The sequence below is a fragment of the Bolinopsis microptera genome, chromosome 11, assembly GCF_026151205.1.
Source record: "Bolinopsis microptera isolate Bmic1 chromosome 11, MBARI_Bmic_1.0, whole genome shotgun sequence".
Lineage (NCBI taxonomy): Eukaryota > Metazoa > Ctenophora > Tentaculata > Lobata > Bolinopsidae > Bolinopsis > Bolinopsis microptera.
The window spans coordinates 5,610,866-5,636,089 of record NC_087082.1 but is presented as its reverse complement, the minus strand read 5'-3'; the positions used below and the strand labels follow the sequence as shown (position 1 = coordinate 5,636,089).

Genomic DNA, 25,224 nt, shown 5'->3' with positions numbered 1-25,224 from the left:
GGGGGGGGGCAAAAGTCAGTACCCATACGTTGGGTCTTAAACCACTGCCGTGTTTTATATTTGAGAGTTGTTGCTTTGCAGATGGCATACTGTACTTACTACCTACTTGTTCGAGGATTCCGTCACCAAAATTTGAAAATTCGATTTTTCGGGACCACACCTAATTAACATTGAATTGCTTATACTGTTTTGTGAACATGTTAGAGATTCCGTTGTAACATATAACATATTGCAATAGGTCATTTGACCCGGAATATAATCTGAAAAGATGGTGGAAAACAGATTTAAAATGACGAAGTTATCAAGCACTTTGTTTATCTCGTTAGCAAAATTGATTGGGTACTCAATGATTACCCAATTACGACACTGTAATTGGGCTCTCTGCACGATCTAGCCTCAACCGGTCATCTGAGAAGCTGGAACTCTCATTTTTTCAGGACAAACGTAATTTTTTTAAATCTCACACTTATTTTACTTCGGAGTATTCCAACAGCCACATTGTTACACAAGTGTAACTAGCCAATTACAGGAAGCCGAAGGATTTAATTAGGCCAGTGACGGTTAAGGTAGTGTGTACCATACTTTCTTCGCCCGAGACTTCGCTGCAATGTGCAGCTCCTCATTTAACCCTCACACACGATTTCTCGAATATTCGGCTGAGTAGACCGGGGGGCTGCATAGACCACTCAGGATCTTTAGCTGAATGTCGACGACACTCACCCCACGACTAGGCAGGCAGTGGGTTTCGAACTCGCAATCTCACGATTACAAATCCGATGATTAACCAACTACGCTACCTGGCCATTTAAATGGCCAAACACCATTCAATAAAATTTTGCTCGATCCGACTTTCCAAACTATCAAATAAATGCGAAAATGAACCTTCATTTGCAAAAAAAGAACACCAATATTTTTCCTCGAACCAGTGGTGGTAGTAAGTCATACCAGAAAGAATTATTTCAATTGGACACTCAGTGACTGAGCTATTAAGGCCAACGTATGGGTACTGACTTTTGCCCCCCCCCCCCCCTGTATTATTAACGTTTATGGAGTATTTGTCGCAGAATTATAATTTCAATCTTGTGTAATGCAATGTATCTACCGACCTATCTTGCTAGATCTATTTATTTAACTAAACAAATGACCAGGTCCCTAATGTAATGTAATAATATGTATTAAGATAATATACAGTATATATAACATATTATCTCAATCTAATCTGTCAGGAGCTAATGAAATAACACCCCCCTTCCCAGGTAGCCCAGTTCTCCTTCTCAATCTAATAAAATAACACCCCCCTTCCCAGGTAGCCCAGTTCTCCTTCTCAATCTAATAAAATAACACCCCCCTTCCCAGGTAGCCCAGTTCTCCTTCTCAATCTAATAAAATAACACCCCCCTTCCCAGGTAGCCCAGTTCTCCTTCTCAATCTAATAAAATAACACCCCCCTTCCCAGGTAGCCCAGTTCTCCTTCTCAATCTAATAAAATAACACCCCCCTTCCCAGGTAGCCCAGTTCTCCTTCTCAATCTAATAAAATAACACCCCCGTTCCCAGGTAGCCCAGTTCTCCTTCTCAATCTAATAAAATAACACCCCCCCCCCCCTTCCCCAGGTAGCCCAGTTCTCCTTCTCAATCTAATAAAATAACACCCCCCCCCCTTCCCCAGGTAGCCCAGTTCTCCTTCTCAATCTAATAAAATAACACCCCCGTTCCCAGGTAGCCCAGTTCTCCTTCTCAATATAATAAAATAACACCCCCCTTCCCCAGGTAGCCCAGTTCTCCTTCTCAATCTAATAAAATAACACCCCCCTTCCCCAGGTAGCCCAGTTCTCCTTCTCAATCTAATAAAATAACACCCCCCTTCCCCAGGTAGCCCAGTTCTCCTTCTCAATCTAATAAAATAACACCCCCGTTCCCCAGGTAGCCCAGTTCTCCTTCTCAATCTAATAAAATAAAACCCCCGTTCCCCAGGTAGCCCAGTTCTCCTTCTCAATCTAATAAAATAACACCCCCCTTCCCCAGGTAGCCCAGTTCTCCTTCTCAATCTAATAAAATATCACCCCCGTTCCCCAGGTAGCCCAGTTCTCCTTCTCAATCTAATAAAATATCACCCCCGTTCCCCAGGTAGCCCAGTTCTCCTTCTCAATCTAATAAAATATCACCCCCGTTCCCCAGGTAGCCCAGTTCTCCTTCTCAATCTAATAAAATAACACCCCCCTTCCCCAGGTAGCCCAGTTCTCCTTCTCAATCTAATAAAATAACACCCCCCTTCCCCAGGTAGCCCAGTTCTCCTTCTCAATCTAATAAAATAACACCCCCCTTCCCCAGGTAGCCCAGTTCTCCTTCTCAATCTAATAAAATAACACCCCCCTTCCCCAGGTAGCCCAGTTCTCCTTCTCAATCTAATAAAATAACACCCCCGTTCCCCAGGTAGCCCAGTTCTCCTTCTCAATCTAATAAAATAACACCCCCGTTCCCCAGGTAGCCCAGTTCTCCTTCTCAATCTAATAAAATAACACCCCCCTTCCCCAGGTAGCCCAGTTCTCCTTCTCAATCTAATAAAATATCACCCCCGTTCCCCAGGTAGCCCAGTTCTCCTTCTCAATCTAATAAAATATCACCCCCGTTCCCCAGGTAGCCCAGTTCTCCTTCTCAATCTAATAAAATATCACCCCCGTTCCCCAGGTAGCCCAGTTCTCCTTCTCAATCTAATAAAATATCACCCCCGTTCCCCAGGTAGCCCAGTTCTCCTTCTCAATCTAATAAAATATCACCCCCGTTCCCCAGGTAGCCCAGTTCTCCTTCTCAATCTAATAAAATATCACCCCCGTTCCCCAGGTAGCCCAGTTCTCCTTCTCAATATAATAAAATAACACCCCCCTTCCCCAGGTAGCCCAGTTCTCCTTCTCCCGCCTGTCAGGGGCTGATGCTCTATTAGGGGTCGACATGGCCTCCACTGGAGAGGTAGCTGCTTTTGGGTACGATCTCTACTCAGCTTACTTGAAAGCAATGGTTAGCTCCGGGTTCAAACTACCCAAGAAGTACATCTTACTGTCTATTGGTAGTTATAAGGTATGTGTTATTAAAGGTGTGTGGATAGTTTATATTGTGATAGTTGATTGTGTTCTATTGTGATAGTTGATTGTTGGGCACAGTGCCAGAGTCGCAAGCATGATATTAACTCAACATGTAAACAAGAGCTTGCCACACAGACTCACTCGCAACGTTTATATTACAACTTAAACATTATTCATCTGATAAATATTATCAATGGTTTTGCAGATAGCACCGTCATATTATGACCATTTCCATTCATAGCAGAAAGGTTTTATGGGGATTCCATTAATTTTACTTCATAAAAGAACTAGATTGTAATGGGGTAGTTGTATTGTAACCAGTAAGTTCCTTTATTAAAGTCATGTATCACGTGACTTGGACCATGTCGTTACCAATTACCAGGACAATAACAGAATAACATGTTGTTTGCAGGGTAAGCAGGAGATGCTGGACAGTGTTAAGTTGTTGCACAATATGGGCTACACTCTCTACGGATCGTCTGGTACTGCTGACTACTACAACGAGCACGGGATTACCGTACGTGACTATATTATACTGGTTACTACTACATAGTAGTATACTTATAATAATACTCATAATATATTAGATAATGTATTCAGCAGTTCAATATATTATCAGATTGAATTAGTTCTGCATCAAAGATCTGCATCTTAGATCTGTAATAACACAATTTATAAAGCTAGTATAACACAACCTCTGTAATATTAACACAATATTATAACAGTGTTATAACAGTGTTAACACACACAACCTCTGTAACAGATTACCTCCATCTCGTGGCCGTTCAATGAGAACGGTGAGGCTAGCTCCAGCGACACACCCAGTATCGGGGACTACATGTCCTCTCAGCACTTCGACCTTGTCATCAACCTTCCACTGGGTATGATATACGCGCGGCTTTGCGCACGTGCTGCTGTGATCCCTGCACGTGCTGCTGTGATCCCTGCACGTGCAGAATAAATCATACTTCGTTTACTTTGTATACTACTTTAGCATGATAAAAATAAGATAATAAATCATATTACTGGATGTAAAATCGTAAATTTGAGTCTAGAGACAAAAAAACATTTATTTGGTTATGTTATCTTATTAAAAGACATGTAAATTCAATCGTTATCAATTTTAAATTTATCCACCAACAACGGGTAATTTGTGCCAGAATTTTCAACATTACAGCAGTTAATTAAAATTCAGTATAACTTAATAACCTCTTTTCTCAGCTCACAATGTGTACAGCAGCTACAGTAGACAGAAGAAGAGTAAATCGTACGGTTACTTAACAAGACGAATGGCTATTGACTTTGCTATTCCTCTCATCACGGATATCAAAGTCGCCAAATTGTTTGTTATGGTGAGCTGATGATACAGTAGTAATTATAATACACTATACTACTATTACTAGTGATATCAGCTGTAGTAATAACGTTTAAAAATGTATAAGTCTACTTCTCGAAGGACATTGCAGATTTTGTACTGTGTTATATTTGATAATGGTACAGTAATATACCCAACAAGTCAGTTCTGTAATCCCCCACAACTTGCTGTAACCCCCACAACTTGCAGTAATCCCCCACAACTTGCAGGCGGTGTACAAATGCAGAGGACCGCCTCCTTTGTCGCTGTGTGACATCCTCTCCACACGCAAGACCATCACCCTCCCCGGTCTAATAGACGTGCACGTGCACCTGCGCGACCCTGGGGCTACCCACAAAGAGACGTTCACAACAGGCACCTCCGCCGCGCTGGCTGGTGGTGTGACCATGGTGTGTGCTATGCCTAATACTAACCCGCCCATTGTAGACAAGGAGTCGTTCGAGCTGGCTAGTAAGATAGCTACTAGTGGGGCAGTGTGCGATTATGCACTGTTCGTGGGGGCTAGTCTGACTAATTGGGGCGAGGTGTGCGAGTTAGCGCCGCAAGCTGCTGCTCTGAAGATGTACTTGTGCGACACCTTCACTACTCTGAGACTGGATGACAATACTGTCTGGTTGAAACATCTCCAGGTACTTTATTAGCACTTACTACTAGTATATTATATTATAGTAGTATTATTTAAAACACTTTGTACTTTTACTAATTACTATTATTTCAATAAATATCAAACTTGAATATTAGTTGTTCTCTTCGTCATGCCTAGTTATAGTGATAGCCCATTTGCTATTTTCTTATTATTTAGCATATTTTATTTCAGAACTGGCCCGCACAGTACCCGCTGTGTATCCACGCTGAACAAGCTGAACGCACGTGCAGTTTACCAGCTATATTGTTCCTGGTATCTGTTGCTAGGCGACCAGTGCATATCTGTCACGTGTCTAAACGTGTAGAGCTGGAACTCGTCATCACTGCTAAACAAGCTGGTCAGTTATTTTATTATTATATTTATTTATTTTTATTCCATTAGGGATCGTTCATATATTACGTAATATTATTACGTAATCACTTTTTGGCCAGTTTTTAATAGATACAGGCCAAATTGTAACATGTCACGCGATTGTAACATGTCACGCGATTGTAACATGTCACACGATTGTAACATGTCACGCGATTGTAACATGTCACGCGATTGTAACATGTCACGCGATTGTAACATGTCACGCGATTGTAACATGTCACGTGATTGTAACATATCACGTGATTGCCCAGGATTGCCGGTTACCTGTGAAGTGTCTCCCCACCACCTGTTCCTGACCAATCAGAGCACAGTACTCAACTCTGCTGTAAGACCTGCTTTGGGCACCGACGAGGACAGGCAATTCCTGTGGGATAATCTCAAGTTCATTGACATATTCGCTACTGATCACGGTTAGTAATCTTTCCTCTTTGAGTGTATTGTTTATCAAATACCTTTAAAATTTTACAGCAATAACAAATAAATGATCTTAAATAAAACCGTTCTATAAAATATGATGGGCTCCCAAACACGGTAAACACATCGTGTACTATGTCCGCAATCACTTGGACCCATAGATTTAAATATTAAATGTGTTTTAATCAGATCCCATTATATTTAAATTTCGTCGAAAATCTGTTAATATAATTCATCAGAATTAACCATTACATCTGCTGATCCAAAACGGTCTCTGTTAATTAACTATAGATGTGGATTCCCGTGGGGAGGTGATACATATTTGTTTACATTTGAGTGGCGCCTCTATTCAGCAAGTTGAAGATGTTATGCAAATTTTGTATTATAGAACGCTGGTAACACTTGTAACTCCTTCTTGTTACCCCCCTTTGAAGGTCCCGAATGGGTGACCACGTTGATAACTTTGATCGCGTCACGTATATTTAGAATAAGTTAAAACCATCGAAAGAATGAGAGCATCACTAAAAGGGAACCTTTCTGCTCTCTAACTTGAGTGCTTTAACAAAATTAAATTGCTATTTATTTGGGCGAACCACTACAAAGGGAAAATATCATAGAACTTCTTTTAAAGATCATGAATAAATGCAAAAGGTAGAGATCAATGATCACTCATAAAAGATCGTTATAAATAATTCGATGAAAATAATATGTAATACTAATATATAATAAAATTGCTAGCTAAGGGTTTATCTTGTGTTTTATGCTAACGTCCAAAAAAGCAATTACCGTGAATTTAGTACATAAATCCTGGTAAACAAGCTGATTATGTTTTGATATCACAGTATGCCTGATGATAGGTAGTTAATGTATAGTTAATGTAATAATTAATGTATAGTTAATGTATAGTATCTGATGAAACATCTTCAGCTCCGCACACGGTCGAGGAGAAGACTTCAGACAAACCCCCAGCTGGTTTCCCCGGATTGGAGACTATGCTGCCGTTACTCCTGACTGCTGTGGCGGAGGGAAGGCTGACTGTGCAGGTCGTTATTATATTAGATTATATTTAATACTTACATTATATATGGACTCTTATTTAGGGCGTTTCTTTTTTACTAAAATGATACATAAACGCAGGAGATTTAAGCAGTAGTGACAAGTATTAAGTAATGATACTACTATACTACACTACTAGCATAGTCACAACATCTACAAAGCTGCCATATAGCCTGACTGACAATTTTCTCGACTGACTGACAATGTTTCTTCTTTTTCCCCATTTAGAATACAAAGATTAGTACATTTTAGCTTATGATTAATATTATATTTTTACCTATAGTTTACCTAGATAACAGGAGATGAGAACAAGGCATGTTATTACTTTGTTATGGAGTGAGGTACAGTATCACATTATAATAGTTACCTGTTCAGGACATAATACTGAGACTGCACACCAACCCCATCAAGATATTCAACCTCCCTGAACAACCTGACACTTTCATAGAGGTGGACATGGAGGAGAAGTGGACTATTCCCTCCGCTATGAGGTACGTGGGGGCGCGGGGGTTCCAAAGGGGGAGGGGGTTCCAAAGGGGGGGGGGGGGGGGGGTTACTTGGTACTATTGTACCTTAGTGGGGGCGGGGGGACCTCCGAGGTGTTTATAAACTAATCCTTGTTCCAGGTTTTCTAAAGCTGGTTGGACCCCGTTTGAAGGAATGGAAGTTCAGGGCTCAGTCTCTAAAGTGGTCCTCAGAGGAAACACTGTCTTTATTGATGGCAAGGTACAGTGTTGTCATGGTTACAGTAAACCAATACAGATAGCGACTGTTATACAGATACTTACTAATAATTATTTGATCAGCTGATTCGTTAATAAGTGAGTTATATTTTTGTTTTAAATCAATTAAATAATAAGTTAACTATTTAAAGAACTCGACCCCAGGTGTTAGCAGAGCCGGGGTACGGTGAGGACGTAAGAAGAAAGTCTCTGTCAGCACAAGTACAGGACACTAGTTCCTCCGTGTTAGTTCCCAGCTCTCCCGCCAGTCCCGGAGTTGACAGGGTCAAGTTTACTAGCGAGGACAGTGACAACGGTCAGTTCAATGTTTAGTTAATTGAGTGTTTAGTTAATTGAGTGTTTAGTTAATTGCGAGATTAGTTAATTGAGTTACAGTGTAATAGTGTAACCGTGTAATAGTGTAATAGTGTAATAGTGTAACAATGTAATAGTGTTACAATGTAACAGCGTAACAATGTAACAGTGTAATGGTGTAACCGTGTAATAGTGTAATAGTGTAACAATGTAATAGTGTTACAGTGTAACAGTGTAACAATGTGATAGTGTTACAGTGTAACAATGTAATAGTGTTACAGTGTTACAGTGTAACAATGTAATAGTGTTACAGTGTAACAGTGTAACAATGTAATAGTGTTACAGTGTAACAATGTTATAGTGTTACAGTGTAACAGTGTAACAATGTAACAGTGTAATAGTGTAACAGTGTAATAGTGTAATAGTGTAACAGTGTAATAGTTTAACAGTGTAATAGTGTAACAGTGTAATAGTTTAACAGTGTAACAATGTAATAGTGTAATAGTGTAATAGTGTAATAGTGTAATAGTGTAACAGTGTTACAGTGTAACAATGTAATAGTGTAATAGTGTAATAGTGTAATAGTGTAATAGTGTAACAGTGTTACAGTGTAACAGTGTAACTTCTCTCTTAGAGTATAAAGCTGGAGGAATGGTGACTGCTTCCCCCAAATCTGTAGTGTTCCACGACCCTGTCAGCAAGCTTACAGCTGGTTTGTATTAATTATAGTATGTAGTAGTAATAATTTTTTCCCTGCTCTTGCCGAAGGCAAAAAGATCGTAGGGAATAAGTAATCGGGTTTGGATATATGAGGTGGCCCGACGGTCCTACGATGATGACAAAAGTCTGCTCCTTCGCAATATAGACCACTCCCCTATAATTATGTGTATAAAAGGAGTCTATTTTGCGCGCGCGACGCCAGTTATGTGTTAATTAATTACAGCCATAGCAACAAAATTTTGGTGCTTGACGACTGGTACACAGGTTTCCATCGGGTTACAATTCACTCTAATTCATTAATATAGCATATTAGTCATCTGAGCGGATCAATCATCAACATAAGTGTTATTTTGGTGAAACAAGCTTAATATATTACCGAGTGATAATATTCAGCAAGTCAAAACAAATTAAATTATGATATCAGCTGATAAACTCGTGGCTGATTATTTAACAGTTGATTGACACTTAATGGTAAAAAGCGAAAACATATAGTTGAGAAAAGATGTTACTTCACATTTACATTCAAGAAGCAACTAAGATCAAGATTGTGGTATGCTTTTAAAGAATCCTATATCAAATCAAAGGCTCGAAAATCGATGGTGCTGTAGATGTGTCGAGTATTCGAGTAAGCATCAAAATGTATTACTTTATGTTAGATAATAACTAAGATGATACAGACTATTTTATAACAGTCATTAAAGTTGGCATACGATGCAATAATATGACGTGACATGATTGATGATACGCATCGTTAACACGCGTAACAAAATTGCGCAAAATATGAAATGATCTACAACCAAACCACATACAGATCGACGGCGACACCTCAGATGCGCGCAGAATTTTTCAAGTTCTGCGCGCCTAATATAATATAAACGATTATCACGTGCGCAAAACACCACTCTGGGATAACAATAAAGTAGAACAATTACATTGTAGGCAGTAGGGAAATTTGATCGTGCGTGGTGTTACCGCGGCGAAATTCTTGTTGTGTTTATGTTGTGTTTATAATTAGCCAGTTTAAACGACGTGATGATCGGTTCCCGCAGAGGTCACCCTTTGCGGAAAATAACTAGCGAGATTTAGAGGAAGCATCGACGAAAGCAGAATAGACAAAGTTCGGGCAGTCTGGCCCAGTGGTAGGCAGGACAAGGCACCAACACCTTAAGGGGCCGGGGGGGGGGGGGGGGGGGGCTAATGGGTATTTTTTTGTGAAACTTGATTTCGAGATAGCAGTTGACCAACAATTCGACTTCAAAGTGATATAAATAGAGTCCACAACCTGAAAACTAAATTAGAAGAATATCTAGAAGTTAAGAAAAGAGGTTTAGGTTACCAGCTGTAGGAAAACAAACTGAGGAAATGGAAGAGTGAAGACAAAAGTAAAGTCATAATAAAACTTCAGCACAAATGAAATAGTTGATGGATTTATGGAGTGAAACACCAATCCGTGAGCAGACTTCGTTCTCTACGAGACCGGACTTCGCTCTGTCTGTATATAAGTGGATCATTTACCTGCTGCACATGACCAAATAAAAGAAGTAATTAGGTGTTAAAATCCAAACTGTTCATAATTCAATATTCTAGAGAACAAAGAGTGAATGTGAGTATTTTGCTGATCGCTGGCGGTGTCCAGACTCTAAGGCCACAAAAATATGGAGTAACAGCCCAGTTCCACGGCTCAGTTTTGCGACCAGATTTGACACAAAACTCCGCGAAAAGAGTTTTGAAAGGCAAAACTCCGCGAAGGCAGTATTGTTTACAATGTACGTTCCCACGGTTGGTATTTGCACGCAGATTTGCGCGCGCACGTGGGCGCATTATATAATGAAATTTCCCACGCAAGCGCCCAGGTTAAAACTGCTTTCACGGAGTTTTGGGTCATATCAAAAATATTTCTCCGTGCGGAGAAATATTTTTGAATTTCATTTCCGGTCGCAAAAATGTGAGGTTGCAAAACTGGTTGCAAAACTGAGCCGTGGAACTGCAGGGTTAGGAACCTGACCACAAACGTTACCCTTACCCTAACCTTAACCCAAACCCGTAACGGTAATTCATGTAAAAAACAAAAGGACAATAAAACCAATAAAAATATGATTATCTTTTGCGGCTGCCCATGAGTCATAACTACTACGACGTGCATTGGTCAAAAATATCACGTGACCTATAACTTAACGTAAGAACTATAATTAATATACTTGATCTACGTATCGCTGTATCAGTCGAATTGCAGGCGCTGGCAAAGTTCCAGCACACTGCTTATTATTAGTATTACATTACTTGGACCAGTTCCAGAACTTGTCTTGACGGTTACATTTGCCCTGTAAATTTTGTCGTAGCAATTTGTTTGATATGAGCCATGTAGAGGTGGATTACGTGGAATATGCTAAGTCATTCTTACATGTATTCTATACCGTGCTCTACTAACTATAAGATATATGAACTGTTATTATTACCAGGCAGACAGAGACACTACTCTCTAACAGACGCTAGTGGGTGTTTGAGACAGATCTCAATGACTGAGACACTGAATGAGACAGATGTGTCGCGACTTATACCTGTCGTGAGACACAACCTCAACAACAAACACATCCTAACTGTGAAGCAGTTCGATAGGAACACTGTGAGTTACACAATGTTATAATATAACATTAAGAGATATTATCGGGCTGTTTAATTTTATTTCCATACTTTGTCAAAACAAATGAGCCCCACTTAATAATAATTCAATTATTCTAATGAATGTATAATTTCAGCTGCACCAGATCTTCACAGTGGCTCACCAGTTTAAGAGGAAGTTACAAACAGAGATACACACGCTAGCTACAGGGTGTGTTCTGGGGACTATGTTCTTTGAGCCTAGTACTCGCACCCATCTCTCCTTTACTAGCGCCATGCAGCGCTTAGGTTAGTTAAATACTGTAACTTCAACAACACTGTAACCATGGTAACACTGTAACCATGGTAACACAGTAACCATGACAACGCTGTAACCATGACAACACTGTAACCATGACAACACTATAATCATGACAACACTGTAATCATGACAACACTGTAAACATGACAACCTTGTTTAGGTGGTACAGTGATAACTCTTAGTCCAAGTGAGAGTAGTTTGCTGAAAGGAGAAAGTGTAGAGGACACAGTTAGAAATATTCAAGGTTATTGTGATATTATGGTAATGAGACATCCTACCCCTGGACAAGTCACTACTGCTGCTAGGTTAGTAATAGTTATATTATATTATCTTTATTAAACCCTTTAAAACCATACTAAGTTGTGACTTTATCTTGTGACTTTAAATGTGCACGTATCTAACATATCCACACTACAAGGCACCTACATAAACCCCTGATAAACGGGGGAGATGGAGTGGGGGAGCACCCAACACAGGCTCTACTGGACGTGTTCACTATCAGAGAGGAAATAGGAACTGTTAACGGAATAACGGTACAATATTCTCATGTATTCCTCTTAATCTGTTAATTAGGGCACACTTGAAGCCTACAAGGACTAGTGCAACACACTAATGTGGTAATATTAAGTAATTTTTACATTTAATTACACTACACAAATGATAAGACACCAGATAACACTGATATTACCCAGGTGACGATGGTGGGAGATTTGAAGCACGGAAGAACTGTTCACAGTCTGGCGAGGCTACTCACTCTGTACAATGTTAAGCTGCAATACGTGTCCCCGTCTGAGCTGGACATGCCTGCTGATGTGATAGATTATGTCAAGAACAAAGGAATACCGCAGGTAATGGATTATTTTCCAAATATTAGCTGATATTTTGTGGTTTAACGGACTAATTTCATTTCCATTTGTCTAAAATAGGCATGAGACGGATATAATATTACACTAAGTCTCTACAGCAAATCTTTAGCCCCGATTAATTTCAGACTAGCTACAGAGATCTGCTGGACGCCATGCCATCCACTGATGTGCTATATGTAACCCGGATACAGAAAGAAAGATTCCCGTCGCCTGAGGATTACGAAAAGGTTGGTTCAAAGCTCGGTCTCACTACAAAAGTGCTGGTTATGTATCACGCATTGGTTCCTTAGTATTGCGATCGCGCGGACTAATTTTAATTTTACCGCCGCGCCGCGCACGCGTGTACTGTACATGTGCTCTGAATCAGATGTGAATCAGATGTTAGGACACAAGTGGCGTGCGAGTTAATTAAAGACCTATTACCCAATTAATTAAACGCACGTTTAGGGCCAGAGTGGTTTAAACGCGATACTGCGGGGTTATCAAATACCGTACTGTGTTACAACTAGGCATTATAATAACGAACAAACTGAAGAGTAGGATACGTCTAGTCAAATTCTAGTCTCAATTTTTTAAATGAGCCGCACGAATAAGTCACACTTGACACAGTTTCTGTTAACTCTGCTCGCATGCGATTGTGGCACTGAAAAAGTATGATGTTTTTAATCTAAAAGAGTTTCTTTCAGGCGTTTGTTTTGAGTGTTAACTTTAGTGTGTAGGTATATAGCACGGAGTGATTTATGTAAAGATGTTTTGTTTTCCTGCCAAAAAGAAGTGATTTATTCTGTTGAGCGTTGATACTAACTCCTAGGTAAAGGATTCCTACCTGATAACGCCTGAGACTCTGATAAAAGCTAAACCTGGCATGGTTGTCATGCATCCTCTACCTCGCGTCAACGAGATCAGGTCAGTTTCTTTAGTACAATGTTCTAGAACACTGTTCTTTGAATCACAGCCGTTTAGTGTAGATAACAGTGTTGTCATGGTTACAGCGTTTAATTCATACCCCTTTTTTCTCACTTCAGTGTTGAGATAGATGCAGATCCACGAGCCGCTTACTTTAGACAAGCTGAGAACGGAGTGTATGTTAGGATGGCACTGCTGGCTATGCTGCTGGGCAAATGTTAGGATGACCCGGTTACAGTTTGTCATAGATCTGGACTCGAAGTCTGGATCAGGAATGGATCTTGAGGTTATACTTTTTTATGTAATTTTGTAGAATTTGTTTTGGTTGGAGAACCTGGAATTTAACATATCTTAAGTATAAAACTATAATTATAACATGGTGCCTGTTTTCCCTCCGTTAATTGGAATTTGGCAATTATTTTTTATCTACTGACATGAGAAATTTGGCATTTTTTCGTTAATTTCTTGGAAAGACGCATTCTAGCTTATCAATTCAATTTTTAGAAATGAAATTTGATTCGTCAAGATCCTCAATTATCACGCCACCTAACGATATTTTCGTTTTATCCTTTGAAGTTTGGGCGATTTTAAATCAATTAATTACGCTCGCGGAAACATTTTCAATTTACAAATGTTAAGGTTTGCTGTTTCGTTTTCAATTTACATGGCTCATAGTCATGGTATTGGTAAGAAAATAAGACCGCCCATTTGTAGAACAGGTCGCCAGATTGATAGAAGTAATTTCTAATGAGTATAATGTTATTAGTACTACTAATATTATTAGCCAGTCATAATCACAAATATCTAGATAGCATTAGTGTTTATCAATGATTTATAAATTATTAATATACCTCTTTTATTTATATTTCTTTATTTCTGCGAAGAATCTAAATCATCTCATCATTATCTTATTATTTCTAATAATTAGAAGCATTCAGATTAAAGATGGCGCACTTTTTTTAATGGTTACCCAACTACAAATGTGATATTGATAAATAAGAAGCCTTGTGATATGGCTATTAAGAAGGTGAAACCTCCCACTCAAATGTTAAGTACGGTTTGCTGTTTCGTGTGCTGGCCACGAGCGGAACAGTAGGTTACTGCTGCTAGTGCTAGCATTGTTTTAATCTAAATTTACCGTATCTATATTCGACAAATTTATCGTCTACTTTATGTCGGAGGGGTCCGGGACTTCTATGTGCAGCTTTGCTTTAAAAGAAAGATATGACCTCTATTTCGGAAAGAAATTATATTTTTATCAAAACGTTTATTTTTTAAAGACGCTTTTTAAAAGGTTTTATTGTAGGTTAATTTATTACATAGCTTTAAAAGCTACATTTTATGTTTGTGTTACTTTATCTGTAGTCTGTATTAAAAACAATATTCTTAATTTATTAACTAAATGCGAAGTTTAATTTGTTGTAACACCTCTTACATTTAGCTTACTGAATGCGGAGTACTAATCATATAGTTGTTGTCAGCTATAAAATTATAAGAAATGAAAACTTTTATCAAAGTGAAGTTAATAAAATCAAAAATGTACAAAGCAGCGCGCCTATTATATTATCAGGATAACGGGAAATATCGTAGTTTGACAGTCAAATCAAAGAAAATTGGGGCTGTCAAAGATAGTGGGCTAGAGCAAAAGGTACAGCCAAAGAAATGTTTAACTTTCAAAGAAAATTGGGGCTGTCAAATGTCGATTAGCGAACAGTTATTGGAATCTGTGGTAGTGATAGGTGGGGTCCAATCCTGAAAATTAAAGATTTGATAATAAAATGCTTTTAGGACAACATGGGACTTAAAAATAATGACAGGCGCAAAGTTTATCCCAGTCCCACTAATAGGCTTTGTTTAATTTTGACAGCTGCTTTTATTTAGGGGCCATTATATAAGGGTCCTACTCTGGTGCAGTTTACTACAGTTCTCGATCTGCAACTGCAAGGTAGAGCAACTGTCCCCTTTTTATTATTATGGGCAGAATTACTGTCTTCTTGCTCGTAGGGGCGTGGTCACCAGGACCACTGTGTAAAATCAGTAGTAGTACTAGTATATACAGTAGTAGTAGTCTCTGTTCTCGTATGTAAAAAATGTGATTTGATCTGCGAGCGAAATATCATGAGCAAAAACTATGTATGAATTTAAGTGCGAAGAACACAAAAACCTGGGGCCCCCAGGTTATACTCATAATATTACATCGATTAGCAGATTTTTGATTTCGTCGTATCAGGGTGATGATCCCTTATATTATTAATTGTATTGAATTTTCAGTAAAAGATTGAGGTAACGGTCGCTGTTAGTGTTACCTGGGGACCCCGTCCCCAGGCTATAATGTTCATAAACATAAAGATTCGGCGGAATGACAGGCTGAGCGCCGCCCAGTAACGGTCGCTGCTAGTGCTACTCAGGCGATTTCTAATATCATAATTAGTCAACAGTTGATTGAAAACAGGGTCATATCATTCTTGTCGCGCAAAATACCTGATATCGAGCAATTTTTCATTTTGTCGGTTGCCACAGCCTAGTAGTATTATAACTATTATATGTTATAACTATCAGTATCACAGTGCTAGCAACGAACATTTTATCATTTTTACAATTCGTAAGCCGTGAATGGTGAATGAATGGGAAAAGCGAGCGACCGATTTTATCATTTTATATTTTCGGTATCATTTTGCATTTGCAGACAGTCATTCAAATTAATAATAATATCATTTACTTTTGTTTGGGAAAGAGAGATACTGGCAGCGGTCCACTCTACCCAATTATGAGTTTTGGTCAAATATAATATATATATTGTATATTAATATACTATAGTGTGTAGTTTTCAATGTCCACTGCGTTGCTAAAACGTAAATTGGACATAATTCTTGCAACTGCACAATAACGTAACTGACCCCTTGCTTCTTGAAGGTCGTAGAGACTTCAAAATAGGCTTAAACGAAGCCGCATATGCTGCGAGTTATTAACATAGAACGGGAGCAAAAAGCTGATATAAACCAATTTGCTCTAGTTTGTGCAACATTCCTCCAAATAACTCCGAAAAGTAAGTGCATATTAGGGTGCATGTTTGCTTCATAAGTTGTATTATAGAACCATGCCATTTCTGCACAATTTGCACTCATTCAAAAATCTCTAAGGCCTGCATATGCTCAATGTAACATACATACCCATATTTTTGCATGATTTCTGGAACCGAAAATGCAGTTTTTTCGCCATAACGTGTAAAAGTAAGCACTTTAAGGCTATGATTCTCGTAGTCATATATAAAAGTGCCACTTGCGGTTCTTTTGCACCTCTATCCAAAGACTCTATCAAATCCTATCAAAAGTTTAGTAAAATCGGCTCAGCGCCACGCCCACAATGGTTTTGGGTGAAATTTCGCGAAAAGTAAGGATTTTCGAGGCAATGTGTTGATCATAACTCTTATATAAACAACTTATGCGGCATTCGTTAAAGCTAATTTGAAGTCTCTACGACCTTCAGAAGCAAGGAATATTTACACTCGCTTTCCTATACCCCCCCCCCCCCCCCCCCTATAATACAGGGGCCTCTGCGAGTTGCGAGAGTGACCAAATAAGTGGCACAGTTTAAAGAAACCCCTGTTAGAAAATCGCATATCTTGCACACTGGGCCAATTAAAGAGGTAAAAAAGAGGTCCGGTACATTCAGATATCCCGGTATAGATTGGCAAGATTGACAGAGTTTTGATCATTGAAATCGATCAAATGATAGTACAGCAGGTAAAAATCGTTCGATCTTAAATGGTCCTTTTGAGCTGTTTCCTTTTATGTGGGAATTTGATAAAGCTGTATTGTAATTAGTTACAAACTCTAAATATTGTGTGGTTAACCTTTTTCAGGTCCCAGCCATTTTCCGCTAATTCTATTCCTAATTACTAAAATATGTCGAGATTTACTGACTCCAACTTCAATATTTATTGATTTTAGATGTATTCCTCAATCTAAAATCTTCGAAATTTTTTCTGAAGGCATATTTTATCCACGTTTCATGCAATTCGATCACTTTTTGGCGTAAAAAAAAAAATATATTCAAATTTCCCAAACTTTTTTTTTCAAGTCTCGAAAAAAATTTTTAAGTGAAAAATTTTTGAAGTTTTTCTAAAAAACTACATTCTTCTCTCCGTTTATCAAACGATATAAATCATTTTAACAATAAAAAATTTTCACTTTTTGTGATTAACTAATTGTAATTATCCAATACTATTGTCCGATGTAAAAAAAAACTTTGATACAATAGTTTTACTCCTTGATAAGATAAACATTCTAGTATAATTGCAGCCTTCTATGATGTTCACAACTAAAGATATTTGGCAAAACCAGAAAAGGGGTACAAAGGTGGTAATAAAGTGGTAAAAGTGGTGTTATCCGTTGAGATAAAAATTGGCAAACAAGTCCTAATTATGTTCCGAGGGTCCTAACTACCATATTCCGTTGAGAAATCCTTGTGAACATTCGAATCCAACGGAATGCCACTTTTCCCCTTACTATTCATGGCTAATAATGCATGACATTAATGTCATGACTTGAAGATTCTTAGTCCAGTCCCATTTATGGACATGTGCCTGCAAATTTTCAGATACCCACGAAACTTTGCACAGAACTTTCTCCCAAAGGTATGAATAAACGATTTTCGGTGAGAACCATTTTTTTTACCTGGCAAAACCCAGGAGGGCCAGCACGCCCATATTGGACCAAAACGTAACTGACCCCTTGCTCGAAAGGTCGTAGAGACTTCAAAATAGCTTAAAACGAAGCCGCATATGCATGCGAGTTATTAACAAAGAACAGGAAGGCAAAAGGCTGATTAACCAATTTTGCTCTATTTTGTGCACATTTCCTCCAAATAACTCGAAAAGTAAGCATTTTAGGGTGCAATGTTTGCTTCATAAGTTTTATAAAAACATGCCCATTCTGCAAATTTGCACTCATTCAAAAATCTCTAAGGCCTTCATAGCTCAATGGTATCACATACCCATAGTTTGCATGAATTTCTGAACGCGAAAATCAGTTTTTCGCCAATAACTGTAAGTAAGCACATTAAGCATATGATTTTTGTCGTTAGTCCATATAAAATATATGCCAATTGTGGTTCTTTTGCACTCCTATCCAAAGACTCTATCACCAATCTCGTATCAAAAGTTAGTAAAATCGGCTCAGCGCCACGGCCCCAAAATGGTTTTTGGCGAATTTCTCGAAAGTAAGGATTTTAGGCAATGTGTTGATCATTAACTCTTATATAAACATGCTATGCCCGGCCTTCGTTTAGCCTATTTTGAAAGTCTCCTACGACCTTCAAAGCAAGGTATATTTACACTCGCTTCCTATACCCCCCCCCCCCCCCCCCCCATAATACCAGGCCTCTGCGAGTTGCGAGAGTGACAAAAAGAGCACAGTTGTTAAAGAAACCCCTGTGAGAAATCGCATTTCCTTGCACAACTGGGTCTTATTATAGAGGTAAAAAGAGGTCCGGTACTTCAGATACCGGTAAAGATTGGCAAGATTGACAGAGGTTTTTGATCATTGAAATCAATAAAATGAAGTACAGCGGTATAATCGTTCGATCTTAAATGGTCACTTTTGTGCTGTTTCTTTATGTGTGAATTTTGATAAAGCTGTATTGTAATTAGTTCGAAACTCTAATATTGTTGTGGTTAACCTTTTTCAGGTCCATGCCCTTTCCGCTAAGCTATTCCTAATTACTAAAATATGTCGAGATTACTGAACTCCCAACTTCAATATTGATGATTTTTAGTATTCCTCAATCTAAAATCTTCGAAATTTTTTCTGCAAGGCTGCATTTTATTCCACGTTTCATGCAATTCGATCACTTTTGGCGGAAAAAAATATTTTCAAATTTTCAAACTTTTTTTTTCAAGTCTCGAAACAAAATTTTAAGTGAAAAATTTTTGAAGTTTATTCTAAAAACTACATTCTTTCTCCGTGTTTCAAACGATTTTAAATCATTTTAAGCCAATAAAAAATTTTCACTTTTTTTGGTGATTAACTATTGGTAATTATCCAATTAGCTGATTGTTCCGATGTAAAAACTTTTGATACAAAAAGTTTTACTCCTGGATAAGATAAACATCTAGTTAATTTTGGCAGCCTTCTATTATGTTCACACTAAAGATATTGGCAAAACCAGAAAGGTGGTACAAAGGTGGTAAAAAGTGTAATAGAGGGTTTACGTTGAGATACAAAATTGGCAACAAGTCTAATTATGTTCGTAGGGGTCCCTAACTACCAAAATTCCTTGAGAAATCCTTGTGAACATTTCGAATCCAACGGAATGCCCACTTTTCCCCGTACTATTCATCTAATAATGCCATATATATGCATTATGTTCATGACAGTGAAGATTTCTTAGTCCAGTCATTTATGGACATGAGCCTGCAAATTTCAGATACCCACGAAACTTTGCACAGAACTCCCAAAGGTATGAATAAAAACGATTTTTCGGGTTGGAGACATTTTTTTACCTTGGGCAAAACCCAGAGGGCCACGCCGAAAAAACACATATTGACCCAATAACGTAACTGAACACCTTGCTTCTGAAGGTCGTAGAGACATCAAAATAGGCTTAAACGAAGCCGCCATATGCATGCGAGTTATAACATAGAAAGGAGCAAAAATGGCTGATATAACCAAATTTTTGCTCTATTTTGTGCACATTTCCCCTTCCTCCAAATAACTCGAAAAGTAAGCTTTTTAGGTGCATGTTGCTTCATAAGTTGTAAATAAACATGCCATTCGCACCAATTTGCACTCATTACAAAATCGCTAAGGCCTTCATAGCTCAATGTACCTACATACCCGCCACATACTATTTTGCATGATTTCTGGAACCGAAAATCAGTTTTCGCCAATAACTGTAAAAGTAAGCACATTAAGGCATAATGTTTCCTTTCGTAGTCATATATAAAATGCCAATTGCGGTTTTTCTTTTGCACTCTATCCAAAGACTCTATCACAATCCTATCAAAAGTAGTAAAATCGGCTCCGCGCCACGCCCCAAAATGGTTTTTTGGCGAATTCTCGAAAGTAAGGATTTTAGGAGGCAATGTGTTGATCAATAACTCTATATAAACATGCATTATGCGGCTTACGTTTTAAAGCCTATTTTGAATCTCTACGACGCTTCAAAGCAAGGTAATATTTAACACTCGCTCCTCTCCCCCCCCCCCCCCCCCCCCCTATAAAACCAGGCCTCTTGCGAGTTGGCGAGAGTGACAAAAATGCACAGTTTAACAGAAACCCCTGTGAGAAATCATCGCATTTCAAGCACAATCTGGGTCCTAATTATATAGGTAAAATAAGAGGTCCGGTACATTCAGATACCCGGTAAGATTTGGCAAGATTGACAGAGGTTTTGATCATTGAAATCAATAAAATGATAGTACAGCAGTAAAATCGGTTCGATCTTAAATGGTGCCCCTTTGTGCTGTTCTTTATGTGGAATTTGATAAAGCTGTATTGTAATTAGTTTACGAAACTACTATATTGTGTGGTTAACCTTTTCATTTCAGGTCCAGCCCTTTCCGCTAGCCTACTAATTACTAAAATATGTCGAGATTTACTGAACTCCAACTTCAAATATTGATGAATTTAGTATCCTCAATCTAAAAATCTTCGAATTTTTTCTGCAAGGCATTTTTAATCCACGTTCATGGCAATCGATTTCACTTTTGGCGGAAAAAAATATTTTCAAATTTTCAAACTTTTTTTTCAAGTCCTCGAAAAAAAATTTTAAGTGAAAAAAATTTGAAGTTATTTCAAAAACTACATTTCTCCGTGTTTCAAACGATATAAATCCATTTTTAAGCCAATAAAAAATTTCACTTTTTTTTGGTGATTAACAAAATTGGTAATTATCCAATTAGCTGATTTGTCCGATGTAAAAACTTTTTAAACAAAAGTTTACTTCCTTGAAAGATAAAATTCTAGTTAATTTGCAGCCTTCTATGATGTTCACACAAAAGATTATTTGGAAACCAAAAGGTGGTACAAAGGTGGTAAAAGTGGTAAAAGTTGTGTTTCCGTGAGATACCAAAATTGGCAAACCAAGTCTACTTATGTTCGTAGGGTCCTAACTACCATATCCGTGAGAAATCCGTGGTGAACATTCGAAATCCTTCGGAATGGGCCACTTTCCCCTCACTATTCATGCTATAATGCATACATTATGTCATGACTGTGAAAGATTCTTAGTCCAGACATTATGGACATGTGCCTGCAAATTATTCAGTATACCCACGAAACTTTGCTGCACAGAACTTCCCAAAGGTATAATAAACGATTTCGGTTGAGACATTTTTTTACCTTGGGCAAAACCCAGAGGGCCACGCCCATATTGACCCAATAACGTAACTGACCCCTTATCCCTTGCTTCTGAAGGTCTTAGAGACATCAAAATAGCTAAACGAAGCCGCATATGCATGCGCGTTATCTAACATAGACGGGAGGCAAAAATGGCTGATAAAACCAATTTTGCTCTATTTGTGCACATTTCTCCAAATAACTCGAAAAGTAAGCAATTTAGGGTTCTGTAGCTTCCATAAGTTTATAATAAACCTGGCCAGTTCTGCACAATTAGCATCATTCAAAAAACTCTAAGGCCTTCATAGCTCAATGTACCCACATACCCATCATTTTGTTTTTGCATGATTTTCAGGAAACCGAAAATCATTTTTCGCCAATAACTGTAAAGTAACACTTTAAGGCAAATGTTTTCTTCGTAAGTCATAATATAAATATGCCAATTGCGGTTCTTTTGCACTCTATCCAAAGACTCTAATCACAATCCATCAAAGTTAGTAACAATCGGCCTCAGCGGCGCCACGTCCCATAAATGGTTTTTTTGGCGAATTACTCGAAAAGTAAGGATTTTAGGCAATGTGGTAGATCAATAACTCCTTTATATAAACATGCTTATGCGGCTTCGTTTTAAGCTATTTGAGTCTCTACGACCCATCCAGAAGCAAGTAAATGTTACACTCGCTCTATACCCCCCCCCCCCCCCCCCTCCCTATAATACCAGGCCTCTTTGCGAGTTGTGGACAGAGTGACAAGAAAGTGCACAGTTAAAAGAACCCTGTGAGAAATCGCATTCTTGCATCGACTGGGTCAAATTATAGAGGTAAAAGAATAGGGTCCGGTACATTCAGAATACCCGGTATAGATTGGCAAGATGAACGAGAGGTTTTAGATCATTGAAATCAATAAAATATAGTACAGCAGGTAAATCGGTTCGATCTTAAATGGTCCTTTTGTGCAGTTTCTTTATGTGGAATTTGATAAAGCTGTATTGTAATTTAGTTACGAAACTCTAATATTGGTGTGGTTAACCTTTTCAGGTCCAGCCCTTTCCGCTAAGCTATTCCTAATAACTAAAATATGTCGAGATTACGAACTCCAACTTCAAATATTGATGATTTTAGTATTCCTCAATCTAAAAATCTTCGACATTTTTCTGCAAGGCATTTATCCACGTTTCATGCAATTCAACACTTTTGGCGAAAAAAATATTTTTCAAATTTTCAAAACTTTTTTTCAAGTCTCGAAAAAAAATTTTAGTGAAAATTTTTATGAAGTTTTTCTAAAAACTACATTTCTCCGTGTTTCAAACGATTTAAATCATTTAAAGCCAATAAAACATGTTCACATATTTTTGGTGATTAACTAATTTGGTAATTATCCAATTAGCTGATGTCCGATGTAAAAACTTTGATACAAAAGTTTTACTCTTGATAAGATAAACAATCTAGGTAATTTGCAGCCTTCTATGATGTTCACAACTAAAGATATTTGGCAAACCAGAAAGGTGTACAAAGGTGGTAAAAAAAAGTGGTAAAATTGGTGTTTCCGTTGAGATACAAAATTGGCAACAAGTCTAATTATGTTTCGGAGGGGTCCCCTAACAACCATATTCCGTTGAGAAATCCTTGTGAACATTCGAATCCCACGGAATGCACTTTTCCCCTTACTATTCCTGCTAATAAATGCATACATTATGTCATGACTGTGAAGATTCTTAGTCCAGTCATTTAAGGACATGTGCCTGGCAAATTTTCAGGATACCCACGAAACTTTGGCACAGTAACTTCCCAAAGGTATGAATAAACGATTTTCGGTTGGAGAACATTTTTTTACCTTGGGCAAAACCCAGGAGGGCCACGCCCAATGTGAACCCAATAACGTAACTGACCCCTTTCATTCTGAAGGGGCGTAGAGACTTCAAAATAGCTTAAACGAGCCGCATATGCATGCGAGGTATTAACATAGAACGGGAGGCAGAAAATGGCTGATATAACCATTTTGCTCTAGTTTTGCAACAATTCCTCAAATAACTTCGAAAAAGTAAGCATTTTTAGGGTGCATGTGTGCTTCATAAGTTGTAATATAAACATGGCCAGGTCTGCACAATTTTGCACTCATTCAAAAATCTCTAAAAAGGCCTTCTAGCTCAATGTACCACATACCCATATTTTTTGCATGATTCTGGAACCGAAAATCAGTTTTTCGCTCAATAACTGTAAAAGTAAGCACTTTAAGGCATATGTTTCATCTCGTAAGTCATATATGAAATATGCCAATTGCGTTCTTTCACTCGTATCCAAAGACTCTATCACTATCCTATCAAAAGTTAGTAAAATCGCTCAGCGGCCACGCCCCAAAATGGTTTGGCGAAATTTCTCGAAAAGTAAGGATTTTTAGGCAATGTGTTGACAATAACGTCTAATATAATACATGCAATGCGGCTTCGTTTAAGCCAATTTTGGAATGTTCTCTACGACCTCAGAAGCAAGGTATATTACAACTCGCTTTCCTATAACCCCCCCCCCCCCCCCCCCCCCCCTATAATACCAGGCCCCTTGCGAGTTGCGAGAGTGACAAAAAGTGCACAAGTTTAAAGAACCCCTGTGAGAAATCGCATTTCTTGCACAACTGGGTCTAATTATAGAAGGAAAATAAGAGGTCCGGTACATTCAGATACCCGGTAAAAGATTGGCAAGATTGACAGAGGATTTGATCATTGAAATCAATAAAAATGAAGTACAGCAGGTAAAAATCGTTCGATCTAAATGTCCTTTTGTGCAGTTTTCTTTATGTGGAATTTGATAAAGCTTGTATTTAATTAGTTACGAAACTCTAATATTTGTGTTAACCTTTTCCAGGTCCACCCTTCCGCTAAGACTATTCCTAATTACTAAAATATGTCGAGATTTACTGAACTTCCAACTTCCCATATTGGATGATTTTTAGTATTCCTCAATCTAAAAATCTTCGAAATATTTCTGCAGAGTCTTTTTTTATCCACGTTTCAAAGCAATTCGAATCCCTTTTGGCGGAAAAAATATTTTTCAAATTTTCAAAAACTTTTTTTTCAATCCCCGAAAAAAAATTTAAGTGAAAATTTTCGAGTTTTTTCTAAAAACTACATTTCTCCGTGTCTCAAACGATTTAAATCATTTAAAGCCAATACAAAATTTTCACGTTTTTTTTGGTGATTAAACTAATTGGTAATTATCCATTTAGCTGATTGTCGATGTAAAAACTTTAGATACAAAATTTTACCTCCTTGATCAGTAAAACATTCTAGGTAATTTTGCAGCCTTTCTATGAAGTTCACAACTAAAGATATTTGGCAAACAGAAAGGTGGTACAAAGGTGGTAAAAAGTGGAAAAGTGTGTTTTCCGTGAGAGATACCAAATTGGCAACCAAGTCTAATTATTTCGTAGTGTCCTAACTACCAAATTCCGTTGAGAATCCTTGTGAACATTCGAATCCAACGAGATCCATTTCCCCTTAC

The 25,224-nt window shown here is 38.2% G+C and overlaps 2 protein-coding genes across 2 annotated transcripts in view; both read left to right on the top strand.

Moving 5' to 3' along the window:
* LOC134822988 (multifunctional protein CAD-like) overlaps window positions 1-14,792 on the top strand; it is a 51,234-nt gene extending 36,442 nt beyond the window's left edge. Inside the window, 20 exon segments of the mRNA XM_063834290.1 lie at window positions 2,892-3,074; window positions 3,492-3,596; window positions 3,843-3,960; window positions 4,301-4,431; window positions 4,664-5,083; window positions 5,272-5,437; window positions 5,724-5,882; window positions 6,814-6,929; window positions 7,318-7,433; window positions 7,569-7,668; window positions 7,830-7,980; window positions 8,614-8,691; window positions 11,159-11,322; window positions 11,456-11,606; window positions 11,780-11,924; window positions 12,038-12,152; window positions 12,312-12,467; window positions 12,611-12,712; window positions 13,297-13,391; window positions 13,511-14,792. Of these exon segments, the coding sequence (XP_063690360.1) occupies window positions 2,892-3,074; window positions 3,492-3,596; window positions 3,843-3,960; window positions 4,301-4,431; window positions 4,664-5,083; window positions 5,272-5,437; window positions 5,724-5,882; window positions 6,814-6,929; window positions 7,318-7,433; window positions 7,569-7,668; window positions 7,830-7,980; window positions 8,614-8,691; window positions 11,159-11,322; window positions 11,456-11,606; window positions 11,780-11,924; window positions 12,038-12,152; window positions 12,312-12,467; window positions 12,611-12,712; window positions 13,297-13,391; window positions 13,511-13,613 (2,874 nt within the window). The 3' untranslated portion in view covers window positions 13,614-14,792.
* Window positions 1-25,224, top strand: part of LOC134822990 (uncharacterized) — a 189,748-nt gene that overhangs the window by 126,232 nt on the left and 38,292 nt on the right. The window lies entirely within an intron of this gene.